Source organism: Oreochromis niloticus, linkage group LG14 (assembly GCF_001858045.2).
Source record: "Oreochromis niloticus isolate F11D_XX linkage group LG14, O_niloticus_UMD_NMBU, whole genome shotgun sequence".
Lineage (NCBI taxonomy): Eukaryota > Metazoa > Chordata > Actinopteri > Cichliformes > Cichlidae > Oreochromis > Oreochromis niloticus.
This window is the reverse complement of record NC_031979.2, coordinates 30,326,576-30,343,295: the sequence shown is the minus strand read 5'-3', so window position 1 is coordinate 30,343,295 and position 16,720 is coordinate 30,326,576. Positions and strand designations below refer to the sequence as shown.

Below are 16,720 nucleotides of genomic sequence, written 5' to 3'. Positions count from 1 at the left end.
CTTCCATCTAATAAAAGCCACGTTTGGAGAAAGAACTGCATGGTCAATTGCTATGTTAGGTATTGTTTTAGTCTTTGGCATTTTATTCCATAACCTATAAAAAGAGATGTGGAGATATTCAGTCAGGCCTGAAAACGATCAGACATTCAGAGATGGAACTTCATGTAGGTTATGCATAATTAGGGGACACATAGAATCTGAGGTATAATTTTAAATCACATAACCATAACCAGCAACATGAAGTTGCCGATTTGACTAATATTCTCTATTTTTCCGTTTACAGATTGTTGCTTTATAATTTGAATTTAATGACAGTAGTAGTAACAGTACTAGTAAAATACACGTTTTAATCCTCCGTGAAACAGTCTAAAAATAAACTCTCAAAAGTGTTAAAAGGTGAATCACATCAAGGTAACTTACTGTTGTACTGCATGATAATTAAAATAAAACAAAATAAATTATTAAAAATCACTGAGTTAAAAACCAGGTGGCACCAAAAGTGACTGATGTTAAAATTCCTTCACTTGGCTTTTATAAATATATAAAAGTTGAAAATTATACTGTGCTAGAGGAAGCAGTAAATTGGATTTATAGTGTATGTAGATGATCCTCCACTGAGGATCCATATTCCACAGTCAGTGGAGGATGAAAAACTGATCTTAATTTTAAAATTAAAAAAAAAGAGAGAAAAAGAAAATCTCACGAACGCAAATCATAATAGCCATCTTATAATAGCCTCAGTATTGCAGTTACTATGCAACTAAAGTGGTGTGGGAGTTATTGTAAAGTGGGTGATATTACTCAGTAGAGCATCCCAAACTTTTAATTGCTGTGTATTGTGCTCAAGAATCACCAAACAAATTTTAAATATATCTTGTCTTCTGTGGTATTCTCATTTCTTTTTAACTTGCAAGTTCTTTTTGATCAAGCAAGATCACAATTTGGGAGAAAAACTAGTATTGAAGTACTGAAATATGATTGTCTATGAATGGTTAATGCCTCTCCCAGGCTTTTCTTTGATCATCTGGTAGTGGAGAAAATCAAAGGTAATACTTAACTTTGAATAGCCAAAATGTTTTGCTTAAAGTGACTCTATATGAATGTCACAAAAAATATCTTTAAAATGCATTCATAATAGCTTGAACAAATTAAAACAGAAACAAAACTTGAATTTAAGTGAGTGTAAGTATTTGAAAAAGCAACATTACCTGAAGGTATCTCCAGCAGAAGATATTAAAATGATAGTCACACATCCCTAAGAGACAAAGCGGTTAGATCTCTGCCAGATTTTTGTTTGATAATTCAATCAGCTTTTAATAACAAGACCTACTTCAGAGTCTCCATATAGAACACAGCATTTATCCTGGCCATTGTAGCTGTGAGCAGAAAAACAAACCGCACTGTGTAAAGAATTTATTTAGATAATCATAAGACGATGCTAGCATAAAGAATTGCTGCTCACCTGTAGTCCACTGTCAGGGGTATTGTTTCTAGTTCACTGATCTGACAATAAGGCTCCAGAGAGGAAAGGTTATAAAGCTGGAGCTCTCTGTCCCTGCACGATAGTAAAGATATCCACATAAACAAACTTAGCAGAGCCCGGGATCTGTAGTTAACGAGAGTAAATTTTATTTCACCACTTCTCATTACCCTGTCCCGATCATCAGCTTGTTGTACTCGCTCATCAGAGCAAAATCACTTGCCCATTTTGACTTTGTATTTGTTGGATCTTCATTCTGTGAGAATGAACAAATACATTAAAAACTCATAATTACAAAATTCAAGGTCACTTTGAAATTACAATTGACCTGCTGTTCTGAGTTTGCTGTTTACTATGCAATTTTAAAGGCCTAAATGCTTTTTTCTTTTTTTTCCTTTTTTTTAATTTAGAGCATTGTGGAAAAATTGTCCTCCTCCCTGATGTGCTGCATATTCCAGTATGAGTAATTATTTCCACAGTGTCACAATACCTGCCTCTTTTAGGAACTTACTGGTCTTTTTAAATATATATATACACTGGTAAGCTGGTTTGAAAGAATGTTCAACAGTGATTTTAAATTAGACATCAAATTAGGGCTACTGTCAAGTCCAGTTTTTATCATTTAAGGCGCTTGGCAAAGATAAGACCTATTTTATCCAGGCCGCATCTTGAATCGGTAATCCATGCTTTTATTTCATCTCGTTTAGATTACTGTAATGCACTGTATTGTGGAGTTAGTCAGCATCTTCTCTCTCGTCTGCAGCTGGTCCAAAATGCTGCTGCACGACTTTTAACCAGAACTCGTAAAAGAGAGCACATAACTCCCATCCTGGCTTCACTCCATTGGCTGCCTGTATATCTTAGAGTTCATTTTAAAATTCTCATGTTTGTGTTTAAATGTTTAAACAGTCTTGCCCCAACTTACCTCTCTGAGCTTCTGCATCCTTACTCACCCCCCAGGTCTCTCAGGTCAGCTGACAAGCTGCTCCTGGAGGTACCCAGGTCCAAGAGAAAGCTCAGAGGGGACAGGGCCTTCTCTATTGCTGCTCCTAATCTGTGGAACAATCTTTCCCAGCACATTAGAGAGGCCCCTTCACTGTCCACTTTTAAAACACGTCTTAAAACCCATTTTTACTCCTTGGCTTATGACGCAGTCTGACCCTGATTTTACTGATTTTATTGTTTTAATCTAATGTGCTGATTTTATTGTTTTAAATGTAATTCTCATCATCATTTTTTTTATACTATTTTATTATTGTTTTTGCTATTTGTGCTAATTTTATTATTTTAAATGTCATTTTAATAATCTTTTTATGTATATATATATTATTTATTTTATATTATTATTATTATTATTATTATTATTATCATTTTAACATGTTCAATGTATCATTTTTGGCATGTCAAGTGTACAGTACTTTGTGTTCAGCTGGGGGCTGATCTGAAAGTGCTATATAAATAAATTGCTTGCTTGCTTGCTTGCTTAACTCAAGGCTGAATGCAACAGACTTTAAAAAGTTGTCAGGAAGTGATCATGGGATGTGTTGACAGTAAGCATTCAGGTAAATGTGCACAAGCTGAAACATACAAACAGGTGTTTGGTCTTCTGGGGTTTAAGTTCAGGACTCCAGTGACAGGCACGCCCGTCTTCTCGCACTGTTACGATGGTGCCATCATGGGTAGACTGGATGTTGACAATAGGAATCCCATGATTAAAGGAATTCATGGTGGCTGGCAGAATGAAGGCCACCTGGTTGTTGCGTCTTGCAGTTTCCTCCTGCCCTTTATACTGCTGCAGCATGTATGTGCAGAACTCACCCTGTATCACATTATGTTGTGTGTTAGAAATGCCAGTGTTCTTCTGTGTATTATTATTATTGCATTTGTATCAATTCTTTATGGAATTATTTTTAGCCTTTTCTTTATTAATCTAAAATTTTGCAATTAAATTAAAGGTCATAATCCAATGTGCAGGGAAGATACATTACTATTACTGCACAAGATGAATATATTAGTTTACAGTCAACCTAGCGCTAGGAGGGCTCTGATAATTATTAGTTATACTTCGTTCACAAATCCCCACTAGCCAAAGTGATTTTACTGCTGTCTAGCTTTTTTTTTTAAATTGCATAATCCTGGTGTTTACATACATGGGAAAGTGTTTTGAAGGGGTGTATGCTCCACAAAAAACATATAAATAATCTCACCCATGAAATTGTCCCTTTGCCTAAATAATCAATCTTCTTAAATAACCCTTGAATCTCCATGTAGGTCTGTGAAATTTAAAGAGTGGAAGAATGAGCTGACATTTTTCTATGTTAAATTATTCAGGCAATTGCCTTAATTGCAGATAAACAGAAATACAGACGAGGCAGATTTTAAAAAATCTGAGACAGAGATGCAAAAAGATGTGTCATGCTGGCATACTGCATTAGGTAAATCCAAGCACTTCTTCATCATAGGTCCAAATTTGGCCACATCAGTGTATCTCAATCCACCTGATTCAAATTCCTTTGCAAGGAAAAAAAATCAAATCACATTTCAGAAATGAATAACCTGACAGTACATTTTTTTAAAAAAAGAAGAGATCACACAATACCTCAAATGCTAGTTTCAGTTTCTCGAGGGTCTCAAGTGATATTTTCTCATCAATCTTAATCGGAAGGAGGGAATTGTAACAGTTACTATTATGCAAGACAGCCTGGATTATTACAATAAATCAGCATGATGAAAAATAAAACAAGTAATTAAGTGCAATTGGCAAATATGCTTCTTCCATTTTTTTTCACTCCATTTAAATCCACTCACCAGGCAGTTCTTAAAATCTGAATGCTAAAAATGCAAATTAAAGGTATTTATTTATGTATATATTTATTTTACACTGAACCATTATCAGCACATAGGATTAGGGCTCAACCTCAGAGTATAATGACTATCTGTAATGGTCACCACAGGCACCACCAGCAATGTCATGTCTCGAAGATGCTTCCACAAGGCCGTATGGCAGGCCACGCTCTCTGTGTTAATGGCCTATCCTCAGATTTTCCATGGTTTCCTAGCAACTGGTCCTTGATCCATGAAGCTCTTTGATCTATCATTAATAAATAACACGGATAAACAGCCTAATTCCTCAAGGATGAAACTAGGGTTGAGGTTTCCCCACGGTATCTCCTGAACTGGGGAGATAATTGTTTAATCAGTCAGAGTGATGGAAGGACTAAAAGTGTTCACATAACCTCGACTGCCTTGCAGATCCCTTTATAAGAGATGCATAACTTTGAACTCCTGAGCCTTTTCTGCCTAATCTGTTAAGGCGCACTGCTCATTACATTAGCTAGGAGTCTGACTGACATCTGCAACTGAAACCCACAAAGTTGAGCTGCTGCATTTGCACCAGCCTCCCACATAATTCTATCATTTTTGTCAGCTTGAAAGCTTGAATTTGAATCTACTGGGGACCTTTTAAGTAGTTGGCTCAGCCACAATGTTTGTTTTACTTTGGCCTGAAACATGGCCATCCTGGGCTGTGGGATAGATTGTCCTGCCCGATGTGCTGTCAGGGAGCAAGTAAATTGATCATCAACTTGATTTAAAATGGCATTTTTGGCATTAGCTCACATCCATGCTGCTACTGGTAGGATGTGCTTCAGCTGTAGTCAAGTTTAAAAGCTCTTCGGGATCTGTAACAGGGTCTGTAAAGTCAAGTTCAGAACTGCAGCACTCTAGTGACATCTTCAGGCTAAATGTAGCAACTCTAGAAAAGAAAGCTCATGGGTAAGGTGTGAAAATCTATAATGATGTTAACCCACCTGGCCTTTTTTCTTGGAGAGATGGTTTGGTTAACATTTATTCACTCATTTCATTTCACATTTAGCTAGATATTTAGATTTTTACCTTGAGGTTGTAAGTTGAATTGATAAGGTGATATTGCGGTCTCGTGATTTTCTCTTTATCTCCGAGTGTGACAGAGTGTCTTCGTCTGCTCTGTTTGAGCAGCTCTTTCACCAACCAGTCAGGCTGTTCTTTTCCATCCTCGCTGTCAGTCAGTTGTCTTGGTACTGAAGAATCATCTGCTTTCTCATCCCGATATCCCAGCCCAGATGTGTTTCTTGTCCTCTCCCCTAAACCACTCAGTTCTGAGAGGATGCTGGAGGATTTGATATATGGGTAAATAATGTTTGGCCTTCAGTTATACAATAAGGGACTTATTAGAGGAATCAAAATTCTCACATGTTTGAAAAAGAAACATTAGCGATGTTGCACATGATCTGTTTAATCCTAGGAATGTGATTATGATTCCCAGGTGACAGCACTTCCTGCATTACAGGATAACTACTAAGTACTACCACAGATGGCAACACAAGCCCCATGACTACAGCAAACATTTTGTAACCAAGACTGAGAACAAAGCAAGGCTTCAACTTTTATCACTTGTCTAGACATTTAAACTCTGTTGGAGCTGACATTTAAAAGCAATGTGATTTCCAGTGGCGGCAGGGTAAACGATAACAGAGCAGATTACCTGTGTACATGTTGAGTCTCTAATCTTCCTGAAGCTGAAGAAGAGCGAACCTTTTTCCCCAAAGGCATTCTTTTTAATTCCTGTATCTTAAAGGTTGGTGTGATGTAAAAGGCACATTTTAGTGTTAAACATTTCTTCAAAGAGACCTCCAAACAGACGTTAATCAGTCAGATCTTACACTAGCTCACCTGATACTCACTTATGCATTACACCTGAACAGAGCAGGTGGCCCCTTGGTAACTAAGACACCAAAAGTGACAACTGAGACTACACGGCTTAAAACAAGACCCAGTGCTTGCAAAGAATCAGGGCTGTGACCATGTAAACATTGCAAATGGATAAATATAAGATATTGAAATATTGTCTTGTACTTTAAACTACTGTGCCACATTTTAACCCTCATTTCATTTAATTTACATTGCAAACCTACAGTTGCTAATATGTGTCAACAAAGGTTAAGCATTTTTGTTTTATTGTTATCAACCTGTATAAAAATTGAGTTGAGTCAGATGGGGGAATATATGGGATATAAAATTAAGAGGTGAAGGGAACATTTGATTATTGGGCACAGAGGTTAGGTCACAATTATCACACACACAAAAACTGAATCAGCAAAAATGAATTCTTTCATATTTAATTCATAATACTATTGTGCTGATTTTACAGAGTGAAATGAGATTATATAAAAACACAAACAGCTAATATAAAATGATGAAATTCAGTGAGGTCCTGGCCAGCTTGAGCTCCACTCTGGCGAGTCTGAGTCACGCACAGCTGCTGGAAGTTTATTGACTTTCTCCTTATTGTTTGGACAGACATCTTTACTCAAAACCACTTTTAAAGCCTCCTGCTCTGTAAAGCCAAAAGATAAAAACCAACATAGGCACGTCTGTCAAACCACAATCACTGAACAATCTGTTATGATGCTAAAACATCCAAAAACACAAACTGGTGCTAACCCCTTTCAGGTAAAATTCTGTGTAACTGCTCCAGCTCCTGGGGTGTCAGAGACTTCATCACAGATGTGACAGTATTGACTGGCTTTCCAAAAAAATGGTCATAGGTTGTTACATTAGCACGTGTCTTCTGAATCTGCAAGTTTCTTGGTACAACAGTGGGAACTGTAACATAGAGAATCATCATCTAATACACTGCAAATCACCAGAGCTGCTGTTTACATGCATCTTCTATAGTTTCTGAGTAGACAGTACCTATACCGGGGCAGGTCACATTTGGATATGTTTTGCAGCAGTGAGAAACACTGGCCACGAGTTCAGATTTTTGGTTTGGCTGGCGGTAATTGGCCCTCATCACAGTGTCAGTAGAGAGTGATATGCGGTGCCTGTTGTGCATAGGTGCAAGCCACCTGGCTGCTTTTTCAGTGTCATTGTACCCTGTCAAAAAGAAAATACCATGACAAAAAGAAAATGAATGGCAAATGGAAAATGAACTGTAGAGAGAAATATTATGAAATGTTATGACATCTGGATATTCCTGTGTGCACGGATGTCTTCAGCCATTCTGACAAGTTGTTGTATACATGAGATTGACTGAAAATTGTGTACCTTGAGGTGTACCCATGAAGTCACATTTGTAGGTGGAGAGGTACTGTGTGGCTTTACGGATCTCACCCTCAGAAGGGAGACATTTCAAAGGGAATGCAATATGGTCAGAGTTTCTTGCAACATCCCTTGGCAGCCTCCACATCATGAAAGACTTGGGGAAAAATAGCTTGATTTAAAGGTTACAATACACTGTGAAAGGTCAAGCATGCCATTTCACAAAAATGTAAAACTGAGGCTTGGTACTAACCTTGCTGGGATGTGGGTTATTTCGCCTCTGTCCTGAGGCTGTTCCTGTACGAATGCATTCAGGTTTACAGGCAGGCTTCCAGCTAAAGTCCTTACTGTATATACTTGAACCAAAAGGTCCAGACTGTGAATATGAGTCTATCAATGACGTTGACAGGGGCTTCCTACAGAAGTACCAGCACAGACGCATAATTAAACACACAACCATACGTAATGTGCTTATTTAGAGCCCTTATAAGTCCATGATTTTGCTTACAGGAAAATATCTGCAGCTGAACTGGGCTGGTAGACGAATTGCCTTTTGTGAGTTGTTTCATATGGATCCCACCACTGTTTCCCCCCTGGGAAAAAATACTACTATACTGTAACTTCTTTTTTTTGTATTTCAATCAGTGTAGACATGGCATAACATAAACATCTAAACCTGGGTTCAAATTAAACTTTTTGATCTACATAGTGACAGCAGTACAACAAAGGCTAGAAAGTCTAATACCGCTGTAATGTAACTGTGCTTAAAATGTTATTTTTTGATCTATTAAAATGTAGTCTTGTACTGAAAATATAAAACTGTACTTCTAAGTTCTGTACTTCTCTGTACTTTTAATATTATACAGATTTTACTTGAAATAAAAAAATACTTTTATGTGCTGTCTCTTGCTATCTATGAGTAAATAAAATCACAAATATGATTTATGTATTTTCAATACTACTATAACACTATTGACAATAGATAACTACTACAATACTACAATAACTATTACTTAATAATAAGTTCAGAAATGAATTCTAACACTGCAAAGTGGATCTGTGAAAGAAATTTTCTCAGAGGAACTTCAAGGAACCTCAAAAGGTTCCTCAAGGCTCCTCTATTTATAAGACTGTACATACGGAAAAAAAATACTTAACTGAAATAAAACAATAACATGGATTTCAAAAATCAAATAAAATGAAAACATACAGGAAAATTTACTGTTAGTCAATTTGGTCAAAAATCGCCACGTAAAACATGAGTAGTAATTGGTGCATCTGTTTAATAAGGGAGTATAAAATGGGATATTGTGACTGTGTTTGATGCGCTTGTATTATAAGGATTTGTTAGAGGTGCCTTATATATATAGTAACAGACATATAAGGTGCCTTATATGTCTGTTACGGGTGATAGTGGGCAAAACTATTCCTAACTTCTCAAATCTTATAATCTGACAAACACTCATATTACAACAACAAACAACTAAAAATAACACCAAAAATTAATAAAAACTAAACATTTTAAAACAAGAAAAAACAAAACATAAGTAAGCAGATAAGTAAGTTTAAAAAACACAAAACTGGTATAACATGTAAGTTACTTAAATAAAACCTTCTGATGTTACAATAACATGCAAAAGAAATGTAAGAAAACATTTTAAGTTCCATGCTGGGTTTCTTTCTGTGTTTACCTATCCTTGGTTTAACATTACCTTTCGTTGCCATTGGTGACTGCTGGTTTGTTTTAGCATCTCCTCTTATAGCTGATTTCAGTGTACTTAAATCCATTTAATTTTTAGATGAAAAGTCACCTCATTGGTATCCTGATGAAAAGCATCTGCTGACAATTCCTGTGAGTATTAAAATTAGAGCATTATACGTACACAAGCTTTATCTACACAGTGTCAAAGCTGATCCAAGCAGGATGTAGTATGCACTGTGGTTATGGAGACCTACAACATTTAAACAGAAGCACAGCAGGGGAGATGTTGAATTAAAAATTTAGCGTTGTTACAGGTGCCTTATATGTCTGTTACTGGCGATAGTGGGTAGTAACTAAGTACATTTGGGTATATTTTTCGGTAATCAATATTCAACTGATCAACAATTCAAAGAGAAATAACGTACAGCAATAGATTTAATAGTTCCTGAACATTTTATAAATAAAAAACATTATACTGTACTGCACTTCTTTCAACTGTATTGCAAATCTTTTAATTGTATAAACTATACTTTAGATAATATCATGATTTTTTTTTTCTAAAAATAGTACATGACATAAAATAAGATATTTCATAGTTGCAGGAGGTAAACATTTAACATTTTGGCTTTGTTCATCCATCCATGTTCACACAATGAAATGGACTTCAGAAGTTTTTACTATTAGAAGTCACCTCAAAACTTTGCTATCATTAGTTTTGCTGCTGCTAAAAATGATAACACTACATTCCCTAACTTAAAAGTGAGTGCTTCCTAAACCTAATAACTAGTTTGACCACTTTCTGCAGCAATGACTACAATCAAGCATTAGTGATAACTGGCAATGAATCTTAGAATTGTCTTAATTCAGGACCACTGAAGGATTTTCAAACATGAATGGCCTGTTTTAGGTCACGCAAAAGCATTTTAATTGGATTTAACCTTGGTCTTTGAGTAGGCCACTCTAAAACCGTCCTTTTATTTATTATTTTTTGAGACATTCAGAGACTTAGACTTCTGCATAACCCAACTGCACTTCACAGCTTTGGGTCACAAACTGATGGCCGGACATTCTTCTTCAGGATTTTCTGGTAGAGAGCAGAAATTCATGGTTCCATCAATTTCGACAAGTTGGCCAGAACCTGAAGCAGTAAATCATCCTGAAATCATCACACTGGCACCATGTTTGACTGCTGGTATGATGTCCTTTTTATGAAATACTGTGTTTGTTTTATGCAAGGCTTCCAAAAAGTTGTACTTTTGTCTCATCAGTCCACAGAATATTTTCTCAAAAGTTTTGGGATGTTCTTTGGAGGATGTTTTTTGGCAGATGCGAGACAAGCCTATGTGTTCTTGTTGATCAGCAGTGAACTCGCCCATGGATGCTACTTTTTTCCCAGTCTCTTTCTTGTTGTTGAATTATGAACACTGACCTTATTGGCACATTCCAGTTACCTCATACGTTGGGTGACAGAACTTGGGAGTGATGTTACTCCCGATCCATGTCAGTAATAAATACAAAGAAAAACAGGATTTGATTTGCTTCTTAACAAGGAAGAGCCATTCCTGTGTCACAAGCAATACAGCATAATACTTGCTTTTTGTAATATGCTGTATTTGCATTATGCACAGCTGCAGGTTGGTGGGGCTGGTCCAACTTTCAGAGAAGAAGACTGGAGTCGAGGGGGCATTCCAGACTAACAAAAAAAAGCATCTTAAGGCAACTGTTTTTGTAATTAAAAAAAAAAAAACTTAATTGAACTGAAATAAATTCAACAATTGCAACTGGGAACTTGGAAATTCCGACTTTAGTGAGACTGTGAGTTTTTTAGATATTGCTCTGGGTTCTTTTATGACCTCATGGACGAGTTGTCAATCCACTCTTTTGAGTCATTTTAGTAGGCTGGAAAATCCTGGGAAGGTTTCCTGTACAAAGACTGTGGCATGATGTGCTTTTTGAGATCTTTTAGACCACTTCATTTTGTCAAAACCTAATTAATTGCTTTCTATAGCCAGTGAAATTGAACTCGCTTTTCAAAAAATGTGTTAAATCATACTTAATTGATTAATATTTAATAATAATTAATATTTCACTGGATAAATAAAACTATCATTTAAAAACATTTTTTAAATTTATTCTTGTCCAATATTAAAACTTGCTTGAACATGTACATGTGGTAAATAGACAATAAATAAATGAGAACGGGGACAAATATCCATTCTCAAAGCAATGTGTCACGTAAACGATATGGTTCGTTGATAATGCAACTTTAACGTAAGCGTAGGAGTAACTTCAAACTACTGGAGTCTTTCCTTTTTGTTTTTTACTAATGGGCTCTGCATTTCATTCCGTTTGTTCTTCCCTTCAGTTAAACTCACTGCCATTCAAGCCGAGCGCCATCACACCGCCGTGTTTTGAACAACCAACCGTTCAACAAGCAGGACTGACAGCGCGTGTCCAATAAGATACTCCAAGGAGTTGGCGGCAGCCAATGTCCGACAGCCGGTGCCCAACACACAGAATAAACACAGACGGATCCTCGCAGCCAAAAGACCGCGCACTGACGGTGCTTTTCGTCCCATTGTTTGAGACGTACCGACGTGCGGCTGGCCTCATATAGCGCTGTAGGGGTAAGCACTATAAACGTAATCTTAAACAAAGCGAATAGTGTGCGGCTCTTATGAATGAAACAATGCTCTGCGATATGCTTTGCACAGTATACATTACCGTTGTACGTAGTTGGTTGCTTGGCTGAGCTGAATGGGATGCTAACTCAGTGTCAAGCTCCTGGTGTTTAACGTTATCTTGCTAACTTGGCTAAGTAGTTACCGTACAGTGACATTCACCGCGGCCATGAGTAATAACTAAAATAAAGTGCCCACTGGGTTAAAGGACAAGATCCCTGATGGTCGAGTTAACTGTCTGCCGCACTTCGCTTAACGTAACGTCCGCTGCTGTGGTGCGTGCTAAAGGTGGCTGGATGCTACCATAAAGGCTAGCGTTAGCTGGCTGTTGAATGTAGGTTAATACCGTTGACTGGTGCTGAGGCAACCGGAGTACGGTGATACAGGCAGAGCATCATTCTCCGGCATTAGTGCCACTTTCACTAAACTTTAAGTCGAATAATTTGTAGCGTTCAGACAGGTGACACCAGTAACAGGGGAATTTGTCCTGAAGGACGTGAGGGGTGTTTGAAAAAGGCAGCTAGCCATTGTTAGCAGTCTAATCAGCCATTTTCATAATCGTCTCCCGAGATGAGCACCGTGACATGCTAGCCTAGCTTGAAGGCTAACGCTGATAGCAAGAGAACACAAAGCAAGATGGCTAAAAGCTAATGAACAATCAAATGAGGTGGAAGCTAATGTGTTCACGTAGAACCTCAAGCCGGTTTGCTTCACGGAGTGCTAACATTAAGCAGCACTATACTGTTTTACTGGCTTATATGGGTAAACGTTTGATCTAACGCGCCAGTAGAGTAATGTGTAGCTGATTGTAGTTTTAATAAATGCTGGCCTCTTCATACAATGGATCATCAGTCACCCCAGGCACCCTCCTCCCACCACCCAATTTAAACAATAGATCTGAGGAACTGATGGAGTAGGAGGCAGACAACTGGCCAGGGCCATTCAGATGCTGTTACTTAAATTGCATGAAAGTGCTGGTATACTTTGAATTTAAAACTGTATTTTCTCTCCTTAAAATTTAGTAAGCCAAAATGGTGAAGGATCCAAAGAAGCCGAGGGGCAAAATGTCCTCATATGCCTACTTTGTGCAGACATGCCGGGAGGAGCATAAGAAGAAACACCCTGATGCCAGTGTCAACTTCTCAGAGTTCTCCAAGAAATGCTCTGAGCGATGGAAGGTAAAAGGAATTATTCACAATATCAGATTTTATTTTCAATTTTCTAAATTCAGTATTTTATTTTTTAGATTGTTTAAAACTGGCTGTGTTTCTCCAAAGACAATGTCACCAAAAGAGAAAGGCAAGTTTGAAGACATGGCCAAGCAAGACAAGTTGCGTTATGAGCGGGAAATGAAGAATTACGTGCCTCCCAAGGGCCAGAAGAAGAAGCGATTCAAGGACCCCAATGCCCCCAAGAGACCACCGTATGTGCCATAATCAACACTTTGTCACATTTCTCGTTTTCTTTCAGACTGTAAGTGTATTTTGAGCGATTAAACAGCAAAGTGTTTTTCTGTTTTGTTTCCTTTTTTCCCCCCACAGGTCTGCATTCTTCCTCTTCTGTGCAGATTTTCGCCCAAAAATAAAAAGTGAATATCCTGGCCTTTCCATTGGGGACACGGCAAAGAAGTTGGGAGAGATGTGGAATAGCTCATCTGCGGAAGAAAAGCAGCCATATGAGAAGAAGGCTGCCAAGTTGAAGGAGAAATATGACAAGGTGATAATCCAAAATGACATGGAAGTTAAATTTGTTGATTTGATAGAAAAATGCTATTGTTTGTGGAGCATGGAAAAGAGCTTATCTCTCTGTTGCAGGATATTGTTGCTTACCGCACAAAGGGAAAAGTGGATTCAGGACCAGCTGCTGCAGCTGATGATGATGATAATGAAGAAGAGGAGGAGGAGGGAGAAGAAGAAGAGGAAGAAGATGAGGATGATGATGATGAGTAGCTCACTTGGGGACAGGACCTGCAGTTTTGTTTATGCCATATATCCTTATATCTCAATTCACCATCTTGAAAAACAGAAGTCAGATTGACCAAGATCATGTGTATATTTAATGTTTTTAAGATGTACAGTGTTATTCTCCTTTTCTTTTTCTTTCGGTTTTTTTTTGTAAAGTCAACACTACATATCTTGCGTTTGGAATTTTCTAGTGGTAGTACTTTAACCCTGCCATATTATGTAACAGTCTAGGAGGACTACAAATAAGTATGAAAGTAACTAGTCTTTAGGTGTTACAACTCAAAAATGAGATTTCTGAGTTGCTAGTGTATTTTTGTTTATTTTGAAAAATATTTTTTTATGTGCTGTCCCAATGTCTTTTTATTGTTCTTTGAATACCACTCTAATATCAAATGCAGCTGTCGACATTCAAGAATGTCTTCAATAAAGGTCGTGTTTTTTTTTTGTTTTTTTTTAACAAGTTTGTTTTTTTTTCCCTCCTTCTTCTAATTGTAATCATCTCACAATATTTCTAAAAACTACCAAACTTCCATGTATATTCTATATTCATTACATGCAAATAGGGGCCTTCAGTCCATCTGTAATTCTGTGTTGGGTGTTTCTCATCTTCCTCTTGGGCTCAGGTTTGTTAGCTGCCCAATAATGCAGTCAGCAAGCTATTTGATAGTTTTGGCGCTGTGGGAAGCTGCTAGGTCTTGCTGTAAAAGGAAATAAGAATCTATAAAGCCTGTCAGCAGTGGAAAGCAAGAAGTACTCTAAAATCTAGTGGTTCAGTATTAGGAATGCGGCAGTTGTAGCTCCTTTCCTAATACCGAACCACTAGACACCTATGTGTGGTGGATCTTGATCCTCTGTCACCGGCCTCAGTTCTCTGTTTGCAAAGCTCTCCCAAGTTCCTGATTTGACTTATCTTGACAATCTTCTCTTTATATCACACTTCCCTTTTAGACAGCTGTTTAAATACAGCAGTCTGCAAACAGCTAGCCTTTTTCACAAGTGAGACTTAACCTCTTGTGGAGGATAACCATACTTATCTGCAAACCTGTCAAGTCAGTAGTCCATTTTTTAAGTCTTGATTAATACATGTACCTTTTTCAATCAAGTTCACAATACTAGTTCATCTATGAGGAATTCAGAGTTTGAGGCTTTTTATGTAAACAGATTGCTAATGGCACAAATGACTAAGGATAATTGACAAGTAATAATCCTTACCAGTACTGGACTCATGGAATTATGAAGCCAGAAGGACAGATATTTGTCAATAGCAAGTAATACGAACACAATTAAGGATAGCACATTGTTTTATTGGAAAATAAACTTTTATTGATTTTAACAGTTTAAGAAAAAGATATTGCCCAATGGCTGTTATTTGGGCAGTGCTAATGCATTCACATCCTCAACAATGTTTTATAAACTCTGGAAAGTAAGAAACATTGATCATGCTACAGTAGTTTGAGCAACCTCAATCCAGAAGGTGGCGCCATGATATAATAAACCTGTATGTGTATGTGTGTGTGTGTGGCATTAAAAACTTTAAACTACACTTGTTTTGTCATGGCACACAAGCGACAAGTCCATATAGGTTCTACAGAGTGGTTTTTTTTTTTCAGGATGACAATGACTCCATCTGTAGGACACGAGGGATCACTGACTGGTTTAAAGGGACAGCTGTTAGCACTCACCAAAAAGTGATCAAAACACCAGATTAGGGAATCTCTTTTGTAGGAATAGTTTTTGTTTTCCCCCTGGAGAGTTCCAGAGGCTTGGATAATCAATGCAAAAAGTAGAGATGGCACAATACCACTTTTTTATGTCCAATACCGATATCATAAATTTGGATATCTGCCGATACCGATATGAATATCAATAAAACTGTTTTTTTAATATCTTGCTGCATTTTGTATAAGTTCATACTCAAGTTTAAATAAACAACAACACTAAAGCTATTCTGTTATACCTGTATGTAAAAAATACACTGCACCCAAAATATTTCATAGTTCAGCAACACTGATCAATCTAATAAACTTAAACCTACTGCATCCTTCCTATTCTGGTATTTTAAAGAGTACTTAGCAGAAATATTAAGCAACCTAACTAATAGGGTTGCAAACTCCCAGCAAAAAAAAATAGGGAACCACCCCCCACCCTCTACCTGATGATGCTTAATCGACGTAATCAACTTTAATTTGATGCAGTGTGAAAAAAAAATGCACAGAAATAAATTATTTTTCAAGAATAATTAAATAGATTCAACATCTTTCTTCTACAGAATTGCAGAATTCACAGATGGTATCTTCCCAAAGGAAAAAGTAGTATAGCTTACTAGGGTATATTAGACTTAACAGTTACTATATACAGTAATGGACTTCTACACATTTTACATCAGATTAAAACTTTGGGTGTAAGATTCAGATAATTATTTATTAAAAGCTAGACATTTTAAATGAGAATAAGAAAGGAAAGTATGTCTTTGTGCCCCCTTTTCCCTGTTAATGCCCTATCGGCCCCCCTGGCTAAACTTTGCCAGGTCCGTCCCTGCACAGTTACCAGCTGTCAGCTACGTAGAAAAGGATCCTGGTCTAGAAAGTAATATTAAATAAATTCTAACAACAGCTTATCAAGGTTAAACGTGCTGCTGTTGTTCAGCCGCTGGTTTCCTCTTTCTGGTGCAAAGTGGGCCAAAAACAAAGAAGAGAGACGGACTCGCGACAGACAAGCCGATCAGCTGATCATTAATAAGTTTCAGATAGCAGCAGGAGAGGGAGAGAGAGGCAGTCGCTCCATATATCGGTTGTTAAGCTTAACGTGGGAA

The 16,720-nt window shown here is 37.4% G+C and overlaps 3 protein-coding genes across 6 annotated transcripts; 1 reads left to right on the top strand and 2 right to left on the bottom strand.

Moving 5' to 3' along the window:
* Window positions 1–1,179: 1,179 nt before the first annotated feature.
* On the bottom strand, window positions 1,180–6,100 carry LOC102080224 (uncharacterized). Its single transcript, XM_019367212.2, has 10 exons — window positions 6,003–6,100; window positions 5,375–5,627; window positions 4,080–4,133; window positions 3,908–3,991; window positions 3,688–3,753; window positions 3,069–3,299; window positions 1,651–1,736; window positions 1,463–1,555; window positions 1,331–1,376; window positions 1,180–1,255 (listed from the first exon to the last, which is right to left on the bottom strand). The coding sequence occupies exons 1-10, from the start codon at window positions 6,068–6,070 to the stop codon at window positions 1,205–1,207; spliced, it is 1,032 nt and encodes a 343-aa protein (XP_019222757.2). The 5' UTR covers window positions 6,071–6,100; the 3' UTR covers window positions 1,180–1,204.
* Window positions 6,101–6,632: 532 nt separating this feature from the next.
* On the bottom strand, window positions 6,633–12,303 carry tex26 (testis expressed 26). 3 transcript variants are annotated; one of them, XM_013274373.2, is made up of 8 exons: window positions 11,988–12,303; window positions 9,274–9,411; window positions 8,070–8,154; window positions 7,815–7,977; window positions 7,568–7,733; window positions 7,214–7,396; window positions 6,962–7,123; window positions 6,633–6,854 (listed from the first exon to the last, which is right to left on the bottom strand). In XM_013274373.2, the coding sequence occupies exons 2-8, from the start codon at window positions 9,347–9,349 to the stop codon at window positions 6,721–6,723; spliced, it is 969 nt and encodes a 322-aa protein (XP_013129827.1). In that variant the 5' UTR covers window positions 9,350–9,411; window positions 11,988–12,303; the 3' UTR covers window positions 6,633–6,720. The 3 variants fall into 3 exon arrangements, with proteins under 3 accessions (XP_013129827.1, XP_025754187.1, XP_013129828.1); XM_025898402.1 differs by having other exon boundaries at window positions 7,568–7,718; XM_013274374.3 differs by lacking the exon at window positions 11,988–12,303 and adding an exon at window positions 11,639–11,760.
* On the top strand, window positions 11,746–15,451 carry hmgb1b (high mobility group box 1b). Of its 2 annotated transcripts, XM_003450131.3 has the most exons (5): window positions 11,746–11,890; window positions 12,967–13,122; window positions 13,222–13,367; window positions 13,486–13,660; window positions 13,759–15,451. In XM_003450131.3, the coding sequence occupies exons 2-5, from the start codon at window positions 12,976–12,978 to the stop codon at window positions 13,891–13,893; spliced, it is 603 nt and encodes a 200-aa protein (XP_003450179.1). In that variant the 5' UTR covers window positions 11,746–11,890; window positions 12,967–12,975; the 3' UTR covers window positions 13,894–15,451. The 2 variants fall into 2 exon arrangements, with proteins under 2 accessions (XP_003450179.1, XP_013129831.2); XM_013274377.3 differs by lacking the exon at window positions 11,746–11,890 and having other exon boundaries at window positions 12,992–13,122; window positions 13,191–13,367.
* The last annotated feature ends 1,269 nt before the right edge of the window (window positions 15,452–16,720 follow it).

Bases quoted from the DNA above. Each gene is read 5' to 3' on its own strand.
- hmgb1b (XM_003450131.3), top strand. From the start codon at position 12,976: ATGGTGAAGGATCCAAAGAAGCCGAGGGGCAAAATGTCCTCATATGCC. The intron at 13,123-13,221 runs GTAAAAGGAATT...GTTTCTCCAAAG, and splicing joins AATGCTCTGAGCGATGGAAG to ACAATGTCACCAAAAGAGAA. The intron at 13,661-13,758 runs GTGATAATCCAA...TCTCTGTTGCAG, and splicing joins TGAAGGAGAAATATGACAAG to GATATTGTTGCTTACCGCAC.
- LOC102080224 (XM_019367212.2), bottom strand. From the start codon at position 6,070: ATGCCTTTGGGGAAAAAGGTTCGCTCTTCTTCAGCTTCAGGAAGATTA. The intron at 5,628-6,002 runs GTAATCTGCTCT...CAAATCCTCCAG, and splicing joins GAGACTCAACATGTACACAG to CATCCTCTCAGAACTGAGTG. The intron at 3,754-3,907 runs GTATGCCAGCAT...TAAATTTCACAG, and splicing joins GCTTGGATTTACCTAATGCA to ACCTACATGGAGATTCAAGG.
- tex26 (XM_013274373.2), bottom strand. From the start codon at position 9,349: ATGGATTTAAGTACACTGAAATCAGCTATAAGAGGAGATGCTAAAACA. The intron at 7,397-7,567 runs GTACACAATTTT...TCTTTTTGACAG, and splicing joins CTTCATGGGTACACCTCAAG to GGTACAATGACACTGAAAAA. The intron at 7,124-7,213 runs GTACTGTCTACT...TCTATGTTACAG, and splicing joins TGTGACCTGCCCCGGTATAG to TTCCCACTGTTGTACCAAGA.